This window comes from Cupressus sempervirens, chromosome 1 (genome assembly GCF_028749045.1).
Source record: "Cupressus sempervirens isolate cs-2001-9-10 chromosome 1, ASM2874904v1, whole genome shotgun sequence".
Taxonomy (NCBI): Eukaryota; Viridiplantae; Streptophyta; class Pinopsida; order Cupressales; family Cupressaceae; genus Cupressus; species Cupressus sempervirens.
Genome location: NC_143118.1, coordinates 133,164,510 through 133,186,874, shown reverse-complemented (window position 1 = coordinate 133,186,874; position 22,365 = coordinate 133,164,510). Strand labels below are relative to the sequence as shown.

General features: G+C 36.2%; 1 protein-coding gene across 2 annotated transcripts in view; it reads left to right on the top strand.

The window, feature by feature from the left end:
• MGT10 (magnesium (Mg) transporter 10) overlaps positions 1 to 22,365 on the top strand; it is a 326,639-nt gene that overhangs the window by 233,951 nt on the left and 70,323 nt on the right. For both annotated transcript variants that reach the window (XM_089817707.1, XM_089817703.1), the window contains exon 9: positions 6,088 to 6,133. In XM_089817707.1, coding sequence (XP_089673833.1) covers positions 6,088 to 6,133 — 46 coding nt within the window. The remainder of the gene's footprint in view (positions 1 to 6,087; positions 6,134 to 22,365) is intronic.

Sequence of the window (22,365 nt, the reverse complement as noted above, 5' to 3'; positions counted from 1 at the left end):
CAACAAATGGTCTTATATTTATAACCTCCAGATGCGCTTTTTGTTGTCAAAATGTAACTTCACTCAAGAAGCTTCACCACACAATATTAATTAGAAGCTTCCATTAGATTTTTTCACTTGACTTGACTTAACTAATCAATAAATGACTCTTTCGAATGATAACTCAACTCTCAGGTGAAATTATAAAGTTAGATTATAATTTCATAATAAGTCATTTAGTAAATTAATAATTATTTGGCCACTAAAAATTATAATAACTCCCAAAATACTCATCATTTGAAATAGAAGTTATACCTATTACTTCTCTGTGTCCAAATGCACTTTTCAAAAATAGAAAGGGTCCATTTCAATCAACACCCAGCTTTCCACAAATAGTAAGTACACAAAACTGAGCCCAAATGAAGTCCAATCTGAGCCAAACAAAGACCAACCTGTAGCATACTGAATTGTGGAGAAGATAAGACCCTCTCAAGCCAAGCCATTGCCTCTAAAGACCCTCTATCCACAATAATTAGCCTACGAGGATCACAATAATAGGTTAATCCTTGAAACTCTGATACTGACAAAAATGGGGACATTACAGTCCTCCCTCCATGAGATTGCTTGTCCTCAAGCAATTCGGCAACATGGTGAACTCCACCCTCTACCTGGATCCCAAATGATGAAGTGTGTGACATCCCTGTTGACACTGAACCAACTGCAAACCAACCTCATTAGGACCAACCACATGTCTTGCAGCATAATGCCCAAAACTTGTGTTGATGATGTAGAAGTCAAAATGTCACCAAAAGGCAACTCCATAGAAGATCTATGCATCCTCTTCTTCCCTGTTTCCACCCACATAATATATATTAGACTAGAATCCTGATCAACACCAACAATCCCTGAAAAAGACATAGCTACAGGAGAACCATATGCACTCATGCCAATTGTATCAACAATAGGTGTAGTGACGTCAAAATATGTTGGCACAGGAACATCACCAATTGTTGCAACAAAAAATTGAACTGAATCTACAGATGGTGAAAATTGAGTCTAACTCCAGTTAAGTGAGTGATCAACATGAACCTCAAACAACAAATTGTCATAAGACAATGCTGCATCAATGTCAAACATAGGATTATCCACGAAGTTAACCTCACAACTATGTCGATCTGAACTATAAAATGACTTTTCATCGCCACCACTCACCTCATCATCAATAACATGTGTACTATTATCAGAGCACATATCTACAACCACATGTATACCACTAAACTCCTCGATAGATGACTCAACTGACACAGGAGTGGCTACTAATATGACGATTTCCTTGCATGCTTCTACCTCTACTATCTTTGCATTGCCATCAAATGCACAATCCTGGTGGGTCATGTCAACACCTTTATCAGCTGACTCAACCTGACATGAATTCTCATCACATTCTACCACAACTGTGCCCAACTCATACAGTTTCTCATAAGAAATGTTTCGCACATTTGTAACCGCAACTATATCATTACATTTCACTCTTCAAATAAGCGATATCATGCTCTACTCAAATCTCGGATTTGAAATCAGCTGGGTCATCCATTTGTGATTTCGATTCAACTCATTCACCAACACATCCAATTGTTTCACAATACCCCGTATCTCAGATTCTCCATCCCTAGGCAAAGAAGTACACCCTTTGCGGGTATAATGAGTACCAAACCTCTTATCACCATCCATAACGTTAAAAACTAAATCTCTTAAACAAAGCACCAATCAAACTGTGAGCCCAGTCCTGCAAACTGCCAGGAAACCGCTCTGATACCACTGTGATAACCCTACCTGGCTATAGCTCTAACAAATACTAATATTTTTGACTTTTGACATTACATCATAACATTCAACATACAATGCCAATACTATTGGAAAGAACTCCAGGGCTAACTAAATCACATTCACCAAGATTAGGCAATTTTTGAACAACAATGATGATGACCAAGCTCAATTCAATGGCAATGATAGATTTGTATTTGATTTACCATGCCATGTAACTTAAAATAAAATTGAACTACTCTATATTTATCTCTCAATTCAATTTACATCAGCATTGAATCAAATTACATCTCAGAATTTCACACACTTTCTTCTAAGCAATAGTAATGACAGAAATGGAAGTCGCAAATCTTAAGAAATTAATCCACAATACCTTAGCTGTAGGACCGATGCTAAATTCTAAAACTCCAAATCCTTAGCCAGATGCTTCAATAAGTATATGATAATCAAGATTATTCTCCTTAGCTACAACAAATACAGTAGGAGATGTTGGCCAATTATATACTTCAGCACAATTACCAAAAGTTTCTTAGACTCAACCTTTATACTTCAGCAAGGGCCACAAAATATCAGAACTCAAAATAAGCCACAAAGGAAATAAAATATCCAAGCATACTTTTCTCATGCCCTTTTTGTTGCCAAAATGTAACTTTTCTCAAGAAGCTTCACCCTATTAGATTTTTTCACTTGACTTGGTTTAACTAATTAATAAATGACTCTTTCCAATGATAACTCAACTCTCAACTTAAGTGAAATTATAAAGTTAAATTATAACTTTATAATAAGTCATTTAATAAATTAATAATAATTTGGCCACTAAAAATATAATAACTCCCAAAATACTCATCATTTGAATATGACATTTGAAATAGGAGTTATACCAATTATTTTTCCATGTGTCCAAATACACTTTCCAAAAATAGAAAGGGTCCATCTCTATCAACACCTAGCTTACTATAAATAGTAAGTACACATAACTAAGCTCAAACAAAGTCCAATTTGAGCCAAATGAAGACCAACTTGTAGCTTACTGAATTGTGGAGAAGATAAGACCCCCTCAAGCCAAGCCATTGCCTCAAAAGACCCTCTATGCACAATAATTAGCCTACGAGGATAACAATAATAGGCTAATCTCTGAAACTCTAATACTAACAAAAATGAAGACATATTCTCCATTCATTTTTACAATTCTATTCTTTATTATTTTAGCTCTCACAGCTTCACTGCTTCCTCTTTTGTCTTTAGATCAGTTTTTCTATTATACCTTTTGTTTAACATTATATCATATTTCTACTTCAAAAGAATAATTTCTTATTTATATCTTCCTTCCATAACTTGCACATAGAAAACTATGACTTCTCATGAGTGAGTAGATGTGTCTTTTTTATAGTTGATGACATTTTATTTAAATAATATATCTTAATGCTTTAATAATTGCATTTATATTTAATTACAATTATATTGTACTTTGTTCTTTTTAAACACATATCAAACTTAGTTACGGAAAAAGCCACTTCACCATTTGAAACACGCATAGGTATCTTCACTGTCCCAAACGTTGCCACTGACATACACACCATCGGAATAATGTATTCTGTCACGTGGAGCGAACACATGTATCATTCTTTCTTTAACCATCTGATAGATAATTTTCCTTGTAAATTCCCAACGTTGTTATGCATAAATATAGCCAAGTTGACTTCTCTTTCTCCACACTCAAAATGATCTTAATCTCCAAGTAAACTTGAAGACATATATTTACATAATCAATTAGTACTGATAACAGCTTCTTGAATTTTGTCTTCATCCATCTTCCAAAGAGACCAACATTGTATACTCCAGACATATCTAGATCTAACACTGCATACTCCAGATGATTTTAATGCTGCGCGATATTTCTTAAATGTCTTTGTCTTGTCTTGCTTTATCGGGCCTTCCTTATGTAACTGTTTTTGTCTTCAATTTCTGTATATCATAGTTGTTTTTGTTTTAATATATGCTTCCAACAATGTGGAGACCTATCTGCCCGTGCTTTAAACATTACCATTGTTAGTATTTGATTTCCGTCACTGCATTCTCATTGGTTCTATATTGTATGCTTGACTTCTGCCGTTATCACGTGTGGATGGTAGTTGGTTCATTGCTGTCATTTGTTTTGTGTTTCCGAAGATATCCCTTCATCGTTGATTGCAGATCAAACGTATCTTGCTCTATTCATATTATAAAATAACTTCCTTCATACAGAATCATGATTGAAAACACTCAACACCTATGTTTGTCTTATCTAAAGTTTCTTTATTAATCGCTACTTTTATGCAACTCCTCTTTGTTCAAACTCGCTTCCACATGAATGTACGAGCCAACCTTTGATGAATCTTCTTCCATAGCGGGTGATGTGGCAAGTAGAGTCCATTTGGCCATATCTGGTGCACCACATATTGCCTTCAACCTTTCTATGACTCTAACATCAACGTAAGACTCCTTCGGCACATGGAGATATTTCTGTGTCATAACATCTTTACCATAACCTTCTAGCACACGGTATTCATTTCCATCATTGTCTTATTTTTCTGTTGCCGCCATCTTCCATATCTTTGATATTATCTTTTGATTGCTGTTGACTAATGAGCTGATTCTATTTTAAAACTCCATTTCATTTGTACCAATGATTGCTGAGTTTATGTTGTTGAGTAAGGACTCAAAAATTTGGCAATGTCTTCAACGCTACTGTGTTATATATTGAACTCATACACTTGAATGCCCCGTGTATAAATAAGAATTCGAATATTTATTTTTCATACTTCTGCGATTACTTTACTTCACTGTCACTGCAAGGTAGGAGATATATTGCTTTTCCATTCAATCTTTCTTTGATTGATTGTTTTGGGAGGTGATTTAATAAATAGATGCTGCACTCTTTACCAAGTTGACTAATATGTTTAGCGTTGATTAGATATGCTCTTGCATACTGCTTATTGTTTGTGAATAATGTAATACAACTGCTATTATATATTTTGTTGTAACATCAAGTATGTAACTGTATGTGAATCAGAAATAATTCTCATAACCAACTTTTGATATCTGAATATGTATTTTCAAGATTAATATATATGCCTCTTTATATTTGTATGAACATGGTCACTGCTTCTATTATTATTTTGTCTCTAATCTGTTTATTGTGATTCCTATATTGATCCAAGATTCTTCTGAACATGGCTTCATCTTTTCGTTCCTTTGACATTGATAATAGTTGTACTAACAATATTATCTAGCAAAGCCTTTTGACATCAATGACAATTTTTCCATCAATGTCATGCTTTAGTTTTCTGTGTACTCTCCTATTTTGATTTTAGCCTTGTTGTGTTTGCTTGTGGCGTGGGGCCTTGTGTCTATTCCTAGATCGAAGGCAGTGGACCTCAAGGTTCTACGGGATTGGGTGGCAAATATTTTTCCATTGAGGTTCAACGATTGGTTCATGAGCACACCAATTGGATTTACATCATCTTGCCATTTTTGTTGTATCTTTGTTATGACTTCATGGTAGATCATTATTATTATTCCTTGTATCATATGATGTATTATGGATCTTTGCATTGTGATGCGTTATTAAGATGTAATGTGTAGAGTTGGATAGCACCATGTTGGTATTGACTGTCCTTCTGTACATTTATATTATTTTGTTATTGAATGAACATGGAGTTGATGTTTTAATCTTAGAAATTAATTTATCATGGTTCAGATTTTAAGTACAGGTTTATGCATTGCTTACTAGTGATGTTGGGGAACCAAAGAGGACATGGTATAATGATTTGATGATTATCATATATGCATGTTAGTTGGGCATTGTATCATTTCGTTGGTTATTATTATGCATATCATTACTTCTAATGTAATTGTTAATGAAAAAATTGTGCCATTTTCTTTACCCAATTTATGATGTACTCTTGTGTTCCCTAGCGGGACATTACAAATAGTTTAATGACTCCACCATGCTTATCTAGCATAGGAAGGGGATGTTACACCTGTAAAAATCTTTACTATTTTCATTTGTTCTGTATCTTATGCCAATAATATGTTAAGAAATGGTGATTCTTCTTGTAAAACAAATTTGTTTTGTATTTATTTCATACGAAAAAATTACCATTTTGTGCGAATTACCTTTTTTAAGTGAAACAATTTCTAGTTAGAAAAATTTCAACCAGATGCAACCAAATATGGAGTGTGCTAATTTATACATTTTTTATATTTCCTAAATTCTACTTTTATATACTTTGTTGTCTGCAGAGGAAGAGGAAGAGATTGAAATGCTTTTGGAAAACTATTTGCAAAGGTTCGCATCCTCACTCCTTCCAATTCTTTTGATTGTATGCATAAAACAACTTCCTTTTTGAATAATAATATCAGTGTTGGCCTCAAACTATATGCAAAGCTGATGCTTGTTAATATTTGAGACATGAGAATACTTAAGAGCTAATATTATATGTTATTGAATTTGCTTGTATATTTCCTCTACCTATGAATGACTCCACACTAAAAATATGTGTAAGCAATTCCTTAGTTCCATTGTTTCCTAAAACTAGATGTCACACATGATAACTAGATTTCTATCATATGTGATTTCTTTCATATCTCATGTTCATATGAAAACTATGCAGTAACCATGTTTATAACTTAATGATCTTGCATAAAAATCTAAGCTTATGTATATGCAAGGGCCAACAATAATCAATACACATTACATGCCTAACTCATGAGTAATGAGTAAAATATAATGCTGTAGATAATAACTATGTGAATGACACACATGGACAAAGTAGTAGGTAGAAGGCTCTTTCTCTTGTGCATAGTTGTAAGATCCCTGTCTAATTACGAACTTAAATATTCAGTCTTGTATCATAGGTATTTCATCAATACCAACCTTTGACATCAATACTGCTGAGCAACAGTATAGTCTTGGTTTGATAGGGTATAGCAGTCCCTTCAATGTAACTATTACTGGTTTTTCCCTCATGTTAAAATTCAGTTCTACATATTGTACAAGTAAAAATAAGGTACATACTCATTACTTTCAGCTCAAAATCAAACTACTAAATCATATTTCATTTTGAACAACAAAAGAATAGCATGAATGCCCTCTGTAATATACAACTGATATTTACAAATTTCAAATGAATCGAAAATGCTGAAAATAAATTCCCTCACACAATTGACCATGAGACTGGCCCCTAGTTTACTGATACATTTCTCTATCCTATGAAAATGCATAACATGAAAGAAAAGAATAGAAAAAGGAAGGGTCATAAGGCACCAATCATTGCTTGTAATGACTAGTTGTGTTGCATTCGTCCACTCCCACTTGTTCGCTGCCTCGTACCATGTCCTCTCCAAGCCTCCAAATCCTGCATTCATAAGTAAAAAGTATTAGATCCAATAGATCTTAGCAATGATGAAGTGTCTCACCTCATATAACTATTCATACTACGATCATGCTATACAATTCCGTAAAACAAGAACATATAACAACAGAGGAAGAGGCAAACAATCATAGCTAGATATTTTTATTACAAATATGTTTGTTTCCTATGCAGCGTCCGATCTCTTATAAGTACACGGATATAATCGTAGGCTCCCATGAGGGTTATTGAGCCCAGCATGCCTATAAATGATAGGACCTATGAAGTTGATCTAAATAGTAAGAACAAAAGTATTAAAGGGATGCATTCACTTATGAAGCCTTATGCTTCTACAACAGAGATACTTTAGCTAGTTCAATATCCGATAAATAAACATTAAAGGGACATGTCATTATGATTTGAAACCTTTTGTTTTGTAGTTAAAACATGCTGTTACAACAAATGTTTAAAGCTGAAAGAGAGTACAAGGAAAAGTTGCGGCAGAGTTTCAAAAAGGTGAAACATTATTTTCAGAATCGATAGTGCAAGATGCTACAGGTATTTTAATTCTACAGGAAGGAACAATAAGATGAAGACAAATTCCAAGCAAATAATAAGGTTTCACATAAATATCTCAGGTTTCCCGAAACCCAGAAGCAATAAGAGAAAACTAGCAAATCAAATTCACATCTTGCTCATGAAAGATCTTCATAACAATAGCATACCTGTATTCATAAAATCATCAAAAATATGCTATTATCTACAGGGAAGTACGTTCCCAGCCATGAAGTAGACATACAAAGGGAAATACAGCTCAGATATTTGAAAAATATGAGAACCCAACTAAAGATTTTGGTTCATTTTTTATAGTTTGCTCACAATCTGAAAACTTTCATGATTCACGGCTAGCAATAGTAACTATAGAATTCTTCAAAATGATGATAACTATATTATTGCAACACATAGGTATGTGATGAAAAGAGGGTCATACTCTTAATTCATCAAAAAACCCTGTAGCAGAATGATGGAAATAGAAAAGATTTTCATTTTCACAAGAGAAAGCAAATGCATCATGCCCAGCAATGGATAGCATCAAAATATCAAGATGGTGGATTTGGTTTCATGTTACATGACATTGAGGAGAATGCAGAGGATGAAGAATCATTGCCAGTGGTAGTACCAGCCCCAAGAGGAGCTACAGTCCAGGATAGAGGATGAGCTACACACATCATTTAAGATACCAAGCAACGAGGCACAATCACGCCCAATGCAAGCTTCTAGGCCTTGAAGCTTTAGTTCTACCTCTCTCTTATTTTTAAGTAGAGCTGGGAAGAGGAAGATTTAATTGTAATGTTATCTACTTTTAGTTTTACAAAATCTATTTACCGTTGGGCTTTGAGGCTTAAACATATCTAGACTTTATCTTGTTTCGTGTTCTCATTTTAATTGACTCATTAGATGCAGCTTCTCACTAAATTTTCACAAAAAAAAGAAGCATTTATAAGTAGATTCAGACACTTTTTTCAGTTCCCAAGTGTTTTACCGAGCTTTTTCTGAAAATTGGCTGATTTTTTGGCTTTGGAAAAATTTCCATCTATGTTGTTAGTCGCTCTAAACTCAATGGTGAGCTCATATTTTCTCCAAGAAGCTCCCAAAACAGCTACACTAAAACTGAAGAGATAGGAAACCCCTTAGAAACTATAATTCCTTTTAGTGTTTCTGATTCTTAGTGTCATCAGAAGATGCAAAAGAAGGGCATACATTCTTTCAAGAACAAATGACTCTAGATTCCTAAAGATTTGCTAACCTACAACTCACAGCTAGTTTTGTTACCATGTTAGATTTAATTGTGAAGCCACCCATGATTACAATGACTAAACGAAACCAATAGAAGCACTACCTTAGTTCTAAACTGGTCCTCATGCATAAGTGAGTGGTAAACTTCCCATAGGGTGAGGTGAGGGTTGCTTATATAGAGAAATATGAGCAAATAAATCCAAGAGGAATAATAACTCTCAACAACCCAAAATAGGGGGAAGTTTTACCTAGTTGTTAAATGCCAAATACATGGTTATGTCTCGGATGAAGGAAAATAAATGATTATGAGAGGTGGCAAATAAGTTCACAAGAGAGTGAGACATTTGACTACCTAAAGGTGTGTTGGGTGGATATTTTGCAACCAACAGTTTCACAAAAATTCAGTCATAAAATAGGTAGACCAACCATAGCGTATGAGACCAAGTCTCTCCTACATTAAAGGGAAGGCTCTCCCTTCTCACCGTTCCTTGGATCAACTCAAGGTAAAAAAGAAGTTGATAGATTTTGTAAGGGGTGTTACCAATATTCTTTCTTCTTAACTTTCAGGAAAGAATCCACTTACCTGTGGAGCGAGTAATGGGCAAGATGAAATCTCTTACTACACTTCTATCTAGTAGTTGGAAATAGTGATACTAATAAACCAACAGCAACTCAAAGGCTGATTGAAAGCATACCGGTTTACTACCATTGGGGCGCAAAGACTTCCAGAAGTAGATGATCTCTATTCTATAAGAAAAACGTTTATCGTTGGGGCACAAAGACTTCCAAAAATAGGTAAATTCTAACTATTTTTCATGATTTTGAGATAGGAACACAAGCTATAGTCAAAGATTCTAGTGTATGTATTACCACAACCGCTTCCAGTCAAAGCTTCGGCTCTGATTTCTGCTTAACTCACTAAACTCTATTATTGAAAACACAATAATAACATGAATCAAAAACAATAGGCACAAATTACAGTCAAAGCTTCCAATCCAATTGCTTTTTTTATTCACTTTTCTCCCAAATTGGTATTACACAATCAAAGTTATGCTTGCACAAGTTTGGTAGAGCTTTCTTGCATACAACAAAAGATGATTTTACAATGAAGGAGCACTCTTTTATATAGGTAAAGGAGTTGAGAAATAAGAAGAAAAAGTGGGAGCAACTCAATCAACTTTGACCCGGTCTAACTAACAAGAGAAATTAGTGGATTACATGTCTTTACACATATAAATCGTATTGCATGCAACTACACATTTTCATGTAATATATCCTCTCCAACTACAAACATGAAAGAAGAAGAAGAAAGAGTTAAGGTTATTGGTTATTGATTTTGAATGAATCAATCTTGTGGATTTTCGGCAAAGGCCTTGTACTTGATGATGATCACGGGATCGAGGATTCCTGTATTCTACGCCATTGCATTCACCATGATGAGTTTCTAGATGTGATTTGAAAACTCGATGCGATCAAACTTTTCCTCACCCCAAGTTGTGAATTATCTTGTCTGACTTGCACATTTTGGATTTTCTGGCATTTTGAAGACCTTCTCAATGATGTTTGGAGGTAAACTTGGAACAATTTTTAAAAAAAATTTAAAAAATGCTTTGCAGATTCCCATACATACTCAGGTTCTCGAGCATTCATTGGGTAAATGGAGACCAAAAGAATTGTTGCTTTTTTGGATCTGAAGCGTATCTTCTTGATGGGATGTCATTTGTTCTTTGAGGAAATTTTGACATAACTTGAAGAGTGCACCTCTGTAATATTCCTCTTTGAATATTAAGAAAAAAATGTGATTCCTTTCCAAAGTATTTTACCAAACAGTTGGCATGCACGAAATTGCTATAGATTAAATGACCCACTGTAGTTGTTTACCTTCAATAATCTTAACCCAATCAGGTCATCATTGTCCCCTATCTTTAGTTTAATGTTTACAGAGTTCAAAATAATGAAATACGGTAAGGTAATCATGCAGCAATGTTATATAAAAATAAGAAAATCAAAATACAGTCACTCTTAATATGCATGGTGTCTCTTTGGAACCGACTCAGACATTAATAGTATGTAGAAACAACACATTCAGACTGGTATTAATAACGAGACACTATCTATATTGCAAATAAAACAATGTGCACACCATAAAATGCCAAAGTAGGCAAGGAGTTCACAAATCCGCACATTGGTAATGAAGCCGATAAAGAAAACTGGATATATAATGAGATTCGTGCAGCCTTCACTTCCAATGCCAAGTCGACTTGCAAACTATCATTCCCGTGGCCTGGAAATAGCAGAATGATCTTCCCTAATATCGTGTGTAGTCCTATGCAGCTTGTTAAGATCTCAAATGAGTTACCAGCAACTACCATTGTGTTGCCTCTTTGCTGATGGCTATCCTCCTCCCAATTGCAAGGGATATTTTGCCTCTACTCTCTATTCCCTATGGAGAGCTATCGACCCCTTTGCAGCTATAAGTTTTTAACGCTGACAATATCTTGTATATGCTGGATTTTACTCTGATCTGATATTCATACCTACTGATTGCCATGAAGTTCCAGATTTCTGAATATCACACCCCTAACTCAACTATTGTATCTGACATAGATAATGTGAACACTAGGTTTTCGTCTCACTTCACTCATTTCCTAAAGGTTTGTCGTCCTTTGGAAAGACCAGTCACATTGAAGCAACCTAATTTGGATTTGATAATTTCATATATTCGTTTTGCTTTTCCAAGACTGAGCCTCCTTTTTATAACTGTAATGTCCCCATTTTAGCAGTTGACCAAGTGTGTGCGCGTTAGCCTTGTTCTACATGGTCCCGAGGGCTAACGAAGGGTTTAATGGGATCTTGGAGTGTTTTGGCCTAGTCATTTCCAGTTTGGGCCAAAACGAAGTTGATTTACTTAGTTTCAGGCATACTTACTATTTTTAGTAAGTCGGCAGGACACAGTGCAGGTCAATTTTGGTGATTGGACTCGATACTCCTCGGTGAGAGCTTTCCGATGAGCTATCACTCGCATTATTCGGAGTCCGATTGCTAATACATTTTAATGCCTGAAGTTTTATTAAAGTAACGTCTAATTTAATTGTAAAATATTAAAGTGTTACTTTAATATATATTTTATGGTGATGTGTACCCAAGGGAGACATAAGGGGTATTTTAATATATGTTTTATATTACACATCTTTTATCCCACATTGCCCATATGAGTTGAGGGGACCCGTGGGAATAGAATAAAAGGAAGCATTTGTGGCTTCATTAGACAGGTTGAATATGAGAAGAAATTGGTGTGTGAGTTGCAGCTTTGTTTTCGGCATTTGAGGACGTCTATCCTCTCTTGTAACATTCTAGACGTCATTCCCTTGGGGTTTGGCCTTTGGAATTCTTTCTTATTGGCTTCATTATCAGGCAGTTTAGTTGCATTTCTGGCTACAGGCAGATTTGATATTTTGCTCATATCTTCTTCACTACTTGTCCGACGCTTATGCCGCTTGGAGGGAATGGTATTATGAAGGTAGTGGACTGATTGGAGGACAAAGTATTGTAGCAGCAAGTTCGTAAGCATGGGCTGGAGTATTATGACAATATTGCTGAAGTAATTAGTGAGTTGATAAATCTGCTATGTATTTGATTTTATGAATTCTGAAAATAACATTTTATTAGCAGCAGTTCATTTCCACTTTGCATATCATTGTAGTTGCTTTCTTGTTTATGTTGTATGATACCAATTCCATGCACGAAACACAACAAACAATAAATGTTTGATTTCCGGAATTATAAGGGGTTTAAAACATTAAACGGAGAAATAAGAAGTTGAATGCAAACTGTTTGACATAATTCCTTTCAGCAATTTGGTTTAGTTTTTTGGGACATCCAGGGGTGACCATTACAGTGGTATCAGAGCTATAAGTCCTGCCATCCTGTGGAGGTCTTATAGGGAATTTGGAACAGCCGGATAGAGGGAAAAAGTAAGTAAAAAACACAGGCTAAGCATTTATGTTTGAGCATGCGACAGGGGTCTTATAATTTTCGCGATACCAAAGCAAGACAAAATAGGATTTCAGACTTGCAAAGCAAACAGTCTAGTACATCCGTGCAGGGGGACATTGAATTCAACCATATAGACACAGAGGAGATATTCTGTGATCACGACAATAATATGGGTGATCGAGATGACAGGAATACAGGATTAGGCGGAGGCAGAAATGCTGGTCCAGATCAGGAGGAGGTACTGTTCCGACAATTACTGGATACATTAGAGCAGGGGCAGCGTATGCAGCAGGAGCAGAATAGGCGAATGGACATGATGTTGCAGCTCATGGCTAGACAGATGGGTGTCAATATTAATCCAGGTGATGCCAACAACAGAAACAATAACAACGAGGGAAACAATAACAACGGGGGAAACAATAACCATGAAGGCCAAGGCCACAACAATGGTCCTGAGAATAACATTAATGGTAATAATGGACACGGCAATAATGGGAATGAGGCTGATAACTTTAGACACGTTGCACGCCCAGCACGGACTGCGAGCTCGAGACCTCTTCTACCCACTTTTCCACCCAGAGATCCGGTTCATCCAGTAAACGAACCGCAGATTACCGAGTTACAAGATCAGTTCAGGAGGGACTGGGAGGCTAGTGGACCAGAGTTTCAGGCGGATATTTCTCTTAGAGATTATATGGACTTGAGGATGAGACACATGCCTAAAGCAGGAGGGAGGAATCAAAACTTTGAGCTGAGGAAGAAAGTTGGAAAACTTTCTTTACCTTATTATGATGCTTCAGGGAAGATGACTGCACGAGCTTGGGTGCAAAAGGTAGATACATACTTGCAGCTAAATCCTATGCCTGAGGAGGAGGCTATCAAGTATGCAGCTATGCACTTGGATGGCATTGCACATGAATGGTGGCATCATGGCATGGTGACTTTGGGGCATAATCAGATTACATCCTATGAGGAATTCACTGAAACATTGATTGGGAGATTTGACACTAAGGATCCCGAGTTACATTTCAAGGAGCTAGCACAGTTAAAACAGTCAGGTTCTGTGGATGCTTACATTGCCGAGTTTCAGCGCTTGTCTGTACTTGTTACTGATATCTCTCCTAGGAGATTGGTGGTGTTATTTTGTGATGGTCTTGCTGATCCATTACGAGGTTGGGTGAAGGGACATGATCCACTCACGTTAGCTGAAGCAACTAAAAAGGCACGAGATTTAGCCCCTTCGGTATACAAAGGAAAAAACCATTCAACAGATTCTTCCTACCGCAAGGACAAAGACAAAAAATCATTTCAGAAAGAATATAGCAAACCCAAAGAAGGATCAAAAGGACTAGACAATGAAACCTTGAATGAACTTCGAAAGAAGAAGCTGTGCTTCCATTGTAGAGAGCCTTGGGACTTATCTCATAAATGTTCTCTCAAGGCTAAGGCAAATCAAATGGAGTATTTTTCAGCAGAAGAGTCAGAGTCAGAAGGGGAGGATCAACACTCCGATTCAGATGAGGGTAACACTATAGAGGAGAGCAACATTCCTAAGGATGATAGATCGTTGGCACGCTTGACAGGGGCCCAAAAGGCAATCACATTTAAGGTCAGGGGTACTATCCAGGGGCAGAAAGTGATATCTCTTATTGACACTGGGGCTACACATAACTTCATAGATGCACAGTTGGTAGCCAGGAGAGGGTTACAGACAGAGGAGCATGATGGGTTTAGAGTCATGGTGGCTAACGGTGATAAGTTATTATGCACTCGGAAGATATCTAATCTTCGCATCAGGTTTGGAGATGGCTACGAGTTGGAGGATGAGTTCTATGTTGTGGACATGGGAGATTATGATGTCATCCTTGGCATGACATGGATGGCTTCACTTGTTGAGTTCACACTCAATCTAGCGAAATTGGAGATGAGATTCCAGCATGAGGGGAGAACTGTGGTACTTAGAGGGCTTTCAGATGGAGGTTGCAGAATAGTGTCCTTGAGGAGAATGCAGAGATTTTTTCGTCATGATGACATAGAGTGGGCGGCAGAGTGCCAAATTATGCCAACTTCACCAGAGCCACAAGAAAAGAGTCATCCACTAGATGTCCAGAAGATACTTGATAGACACGGTAAAGTATTTAGCGATATTCCTCATGGGGTTCCTCCTGACAGAGGGATGGAACATGTTATTGAGCTCGAGGAGGGAGCCAAACCAGTTATGATTACTCCCTATCGTCATCCTAAGAAACACAAGGATGAGATAGAGAAGGCGATTAAGGATTTGTTGGAGATGGGGCATATCAGGCCCAGTAAGAGCCTTTTTGCTTCAGCAGTAGTATTGGTAAAGAAGAAGGATGGGACAATGCGCATGTGCATCGATTACAGGGCACTGAATAAGAAAACAATTAAAAACAGGTATCCCATTCCTAGGATTGATGAGCTGATTGATGAGTTGCATGGGGCATGCTTCTTCACCAAAATTGATTTGCGATCCGGATACCATCAGATCAGGATGAGAGCAAAGGACATTGAGAAAACAGCCTTCCGATGTCACTATGGCCACTTTGAGTTCATGGTTATGCCATTTGGTCTAACCAATGCACCTGCTACATTTCAAAGTTGTATGAACCAGGTATTCAGGAAGCAGCTGAGGAGATTTGTCTTGATCTTCTTTGATGACATCTTGGTCTTCAGTAAGACCTGGGAGGAGCACTTACATCATCTGGAGGAGGTGTTATCTATTCTGGAGAGAGAGTCATTGTATGCCAAGGAATCTAAATGTGAGTTTGGCATGACTGAGCTCCTTTACCTGGGGCATATCATTAGTGCAGATGGCGTTCGGGTTGATCCCGAAAAGATTAGAGCTATTGTAGAGTGGCCTACTCCCACAAACCTTACACAGCTTAAGGGATTCTTTGGTTTATGTGGTTTTTATAGAAGGTTTGTTAAGGGATTCTCACAGATTGCTACACCCTTGACAGATCTTACCAAGAAAGGAGCCTTCGTGTGGACAGGGGCAGCACAGAGGTGTTTTGAGCATTTCAAGCAGGTAATGTCTTCATGTCCAGTTCTAGCTCTACCGGATTTCACAAAGCCTTTTGAGCTTCATTGTGATGCATCAGGTGATGGGATTGGAGCAGTATTGATGCAGGAGAAGCATCCCATTGCATTCGAGAGTAGGAAGCTCCGAGGAGTTGAGAAAAGTTATTCTGTCTATGACCGGGAGATGTTGGCCATAATGCATGCATTGGCCAAATTTCGATCATATTTGGTAGGTGGACGTTTTGTGATCAAGACTGATCACAACAGTATTAAATACTTCATGAGCCAGCGTGATCTTAATGACCGGCAACAAAAATGGGTGACTAAATTGCAGGCTTATGACTTTGACATAGAGTTTGTCAAAGGTAAGAAAAATGTGGTGGCTGATGCCTTATCTCGGAGACCTCACTTATGTGCTCTGGCAGAGATTTCAGGAGATTGGAGAGATCGGATTATAGCAGAGTATGTCGGAGATGCTTGGGCTTCTGGATTGATTTCAGGTACCATACAGGATGATCGCTATGAGGTGATAGATGGATTGATCAGAGTTCAGGACAGGGTTTATTTGATTCCGTCATCACATTTGAGAGAGGCGATATTGAAGGCATTTCATGATGCACCCACAGCAGGACATCCGGGGGTCTTCAAGACCTATAGGCAGATCCGAGAGCGGTTTTCATGGAAAGGGCTCATGGATGATGTTCAGAGGTATGTCAGGGAGTGTATGGTTTGTCAACAGAATAAGGGAGAACACACATTTCCTGCAGGTTTATTACAGCCCTTGCCCATTCCTGATAGGAAATGGGAAAGTATTTCGATGGACTTCATCACTGGTTTACCACAAGTGCAGGGAAGGGATTGCATCTATGTGGTGGTGGACCGCTTGACGAAGTTTGCTCACTTCTTTGCTATTCCGTCCACTTACACAGCAGCACAGGTGGCAAATCTTTTCTTTAAAGAGATATTCAGGTTACATGGGCTGCCCAGATTCATTGTCAGCGACCGGGATAGTAAGTTTATGAGTGTTTTTTGGCAAGAGTTGTTTAGGTTGTGTGGTACAGATCTTACACCTAGCACTAGTTATCATCCGCAAACAGATGGGCAAACAGAGATTGTGAATAAATGGGCGGAAGGATATTTGAGGAACTATGTAACTACACAACAAAAGGCTTGGATCAGATGGTTGCATATGGGAGAGTATTGTTATAACACCACTTATCATATGTCCATCAAGATGACTCCTTTCATGGCACTCTATGGTTATGAAGCACCTAGCTTCATGGATTTAGTTTTGGGGGACAGTAGAGTGCCCAAAGCCAAAAACTTATTGCAGGATAGTCAGGACATCCTGAAAGTGCTCAAAGAGAATATACAACAGGCCCAGAATCAACAGAAATTGTATGCTGATCAGCACCGAATAGAGTGTAGCTTCGAGGTAGGGGATATGGTTTACTTGAGGCTACAACCATATAGACAGTCATCGCTCAAGAAGAGCGGAGCTGAAAAGTTGAAACCTAGATTTTATGGTCCCTACAGGGTGATTCGCAAAGTGGGCAAAGTCGCCTATGAGCTTGAGCTTCCAGAGGGCAATCGAGTGCACAATGTGTTTCATGTGTCTAGGCTTAAGAAAGCCATTGGTCAGAGTGTAGTGCCTTCTGCAGATTTACCCCCTTTGGATGAGGAGGGGAAGCTTGTGTTAGTACCTGAGGCTATTGTGGATACCAGAGAGAGGAAGCTTAGAAACAGGATAGTGAAGGAGTATTTGGTCAAATGGAAAGACCTGCCGGAGGAAGATTCTACATGGGAGAGTGAGCAGGTTATTCAGCAGGCTGGACTGAGGTTGCTTGAGGACAAGCAATTTCAAGGGGGGCGGACTGTAATGTCCCCATTTTAGCAGTTGACCAAGTGTGTGCGCGTTAGCCTTGTTCTACATGGTCCCGAGGGCTAACGAAGGGTTTAATGGGATCTTGGAGTGTTTTGGCCTAGTCATTTCTAGTTTGGGCCAAAACGAAGTTGATTTACTTAGTTTCAGGCATACTTACTATTTTTAGTAAGTCGGCAGGACACAGTGCAGGTCAATTTTGGTGATTGGACTCGATACTCCTCGGTGAGAGCTTTCCGATGAGCTATCACTCGCATTATTCGGAGTCCGATTGCTAATACATTTTAATGCCTGAAGTTTTATTAAAGTAACGTCTAATTTAATTGTAAAATATTGAAGTGTTACTTTAATATATATTTTATGGTGATGTGTACCCAAGGGAGACATAAGGGGTATTTTAATATATGTTTTATATTACACATCTTTTATCCCACATTGCCCATATGAGTTGAGGGGACCCGTGGGAATAGAATAAAAGGAAGCATTTGTGGCTTCATTAGACAGGTTGAATATGAGAAGAAATTGGTGTGTGAGTTGCAGCTTTGTTTTCGGCATTTGAGGACGTCTATCCTCTCTTGTAACATTCTAGACGTCATTCCCTTGGGGTTTGGCCTTTGGAATTCTTTCTTATTGGCTTCATTATCAGGCAGTTTAGTTGCATTTCCGGCTACAGGCAGATTTGATATTTTGCTCATATCTTCTTCACTACTGATCCGACGCTTATGCCGCTTGGAGGGAATGGTATTATGAAGGTAGTGGACTGATTGGAGGACAAAGTATTGTAGCAGCAAGTTCGTAAGCATGGGCTGGAGTATTATGACAATATTGCTGAAGTAATTAGTGAGTTGATAAATCTGCTATGTATTTGATTTTATGAATTCTGAAAATAACATTTTATTAGCAGCAGTTCATTTCCACTTTGCATATCATTGTAGTTGCTTTCTTGTTTATGTTGTATGATACCAATTCCATGCACGAAACACAACAAACAATAAATGTTTGATTTCCGGAATTATAAGGGGTTTAAAACATTAAACGGAGAAATAAGAAGTTGAATGCAAACTGTTTGACATAATTCCTTTCAGCAATTTGGTTTAGTTTTTTGGGACATCCAGGGGTGACCATTACAATAACCTCAAAGTGAGGAATAAGAGATGTGGGATAAAACACCAATTTTGTCTTCTAGTCACTTAAGTCACTTTATAAAGTGAGTGTTTTAATAAAACATAAAGTGACTTTATTAAAATACTTTAATATATTGGATGATGAACTTAAGTCAAATCTTCCCTTGTGACTGGCAGGCATCCTATTTGGAAGTGTCGTTAATCTATCCGGATGTGGAGATAGATTAACCAGGTGCCAAAAGAGCTAGCACGAAAGAGGGGACATGACAACCGCAATATGAAGATGACAAAATCTTCCAAAGATATTGAATCCTTGAGAACTTTGGGATTTGAGTTACAATTATGAATCCATGAGGGGTGGATATTCAAAGTATGGATTAGATACTTATGGAACACATATGGTGGCCAGAAATGATCTGAAAGGCATATGTATTTGGGTAAAAAAGGCCAAAAATAAACTCTCAAAGGTGGATTGCATGTGGGCAATGATGGGTTTTTGTGATTATGACCAAGAATGCAAGTTGGGATGCATATGGATGTGTGCAAATGGCGACTTTGGTGTTTAAAGTGTGACCTTTTACCAAAATCGGGTTCTCTAGATGTAATTACATGTAATCATGATTTAATATTATCATGTAAATAGGTTCGAGGAATCAGATTACATGTAAGTGAGTTTGGAAAATGAGATTACATGTAAATGCATATGAAGGATGAATCATATGTAAATGTGGATGGAAGACAAGATTACATGTATTTGCGGATGGAGAATGAGATTACATGTAATTGCATGTGGGGAATGAGATGCAATGTGCTATGGCATATAATGATGGATGTGGAATAAAAAGATACACTTGCATGAAATGGTGAAATGAAGTGAAACGTGCTCAAGTTCTTAGGAAAGAACTTGCAACTTCTTCCAAAAGAAGAAAAACAAGAAAGCAAGCAAACAAACAATGAAAACAAGCACAAAAGAAACACGTTTGGTTTTAGACTCAAACATAGCAACAAGGAAGTTGCTTTCAAATGCATATTCGAATTTGGAGTTTGGGAAAAATCCAAAAGTGTGAAAATGAAAGTTTTCATCATACTTTAAGGCAAAATGCACTTTTCATAGCATCTCAATAAACAAGTGTGCAACATCAAGCTTAAACATGCAATAGAATAGCAAGATAAACACAAATTAATGAACAAGATGGAAAATGTCCACTTGAAGATTAATGAGCCAAAAATGGAGGAGAAATGTCATGTTCCCATTTTAAAATATTATTTTAATAATAATTAAATAAATGATGATAAGAAAATCATATTCAAGTATAGAAATAAGAAATAAAAATTACATATATAATATATTATCAATAAAATAATATTTAGTATAATATTTAAAACAATTAAATAATTAATGCCGATAGGCATTCTACAATGGCAGAATGGGTGGAGTGGGATGGTGTGAGCGTGTTAATGTCAACTTTTATTCTTATAGGTTAAATTTGACAACCATTGACATGTCAAAAGTTTAAATCTTATTATAAATAGAATATACTTTTAAAAATAATTTAATAAATACCACATAAAAAAATATAAATTATAATATTTGGAGACATAAATCATCAATTTTTTTAGAAATTAAAATTAAAAGATTAAGTTAGTAAAAATCTAAATAAATGGAGATAAAAGAAATATAAATAATTTTAGACGTAGTAAAATAAATTATAATTATTTTGTAGTGGATATCTATCAACATTTCTTTAGATAGATTTATTTAAGATATCTATACTAGTAATAAATTCAATACAGATAAATTAATTATGTAGTGTTACTTATGACTTTTACAAAGGATTTTGATTATGTAGTGTTACTTATGACTTTTACAAAGGATTTTTATAATTAAGGGTTGCAAATTTTCAAAAGGATTGTGATTATGAAGGTTTGCAACTCTTTGAAAAGAACATGGATGACAAATAAAATATGGGAGGATTAAAAGACAATTATACCTAAGAGAGTTGAACTACAAAACCATCAGAGTAGAGAAAGTAAAGAAACTAAACTAATATATAGTGAATGTTGGGAATTGAAGTAATATATATTCTATAAAAGATTATAAAATGAAAAACTAAAGGGGATCAGAGTTGTGTTTATTTGATATGTTTATTTCATAAATAAATACAAATCATTTGGTAGATACAATTATCAAGATCAAAGATTGAGATGAGAACTTTATATTCTCATAGGGATCAAGTAAGAACTTGGTAGAGGTCATTTATTAGAATGTCGAGTTTCTTTTAAGAAAACTCAAATATTAGAGGGCATTCTCGATTGAATGTCGGGATTTCGAATTGCAACCCAGAGAGAGATTTGTAGAGAATCTCTTAGAGACAATTTATATTGTAGTGGTCAAACATATGCATATGTCAGAGATAAAAGACTTGGTTAGAGGTGGGATCTCTACCAAGTAGTGTTATCAGAGATCCCAAAGAGGCCTAAGGAAGACGTTCTTTATATGATAATTACCTAATCGAGATATAATTATCACTAGAGGGTTAGTTGGTTTGAGAAGGATCTCTTTTGAAGGATTAGGAAGGATAGTATGGGTAGTATTTAGATTAATATTTACTTAATCCAATATTTTTAATGTGTTTCACATATAATTTATCTATATTTACTGATGAATGGTTGCAAGTTGCAACATTAAAATTTGTCCAGAAGAAGGTACATTACAATGGTATTAGAGTATGATCTTGCCATCCTGTACGATAAAAGAGGAGGAAAATAACTCATATGAAAGACTAATGAAAATTGGAATAAGGTCAATCATGTCAATGAAAATAACCTAAAAGGCATACAACTTTCAAATCAATAGAAGAAACTATCTAATTGCTTGAGGACAAGCAATTTGAGCAAGGGCAGACTGTCATTTCCCCATTTTAAAATATAACTTAAATAATAATTAAATAAATGATGATAAGAAAATCATATTCAAATATAGAAATAAGAATTAAAAATTACATATATAATATATTATCAATAAAATAATATTTAGTATAATATTTAAAATAATTAAATAGAAATGAATATTGTAGAAGGTATGTTATCTTTCTAAATAAGATTTAATAATAAATGATAATAAATACAAAAATAGATAAGTAAGAAATAATATAATATAAATTAACTAAATCTGATAAAAAGTCAAGAGATGTAATAAAAGATGTGACTCTTTAAAATTAAGGTATAAAAGGGAGGAGAGTTCATTTTAAAGAGTAAGGAAGAAGAGAAGAAGAGAGGAGTTAAAGAAGGATTATTAGAAGATGAATGATAAGAAAACAAGTGACTT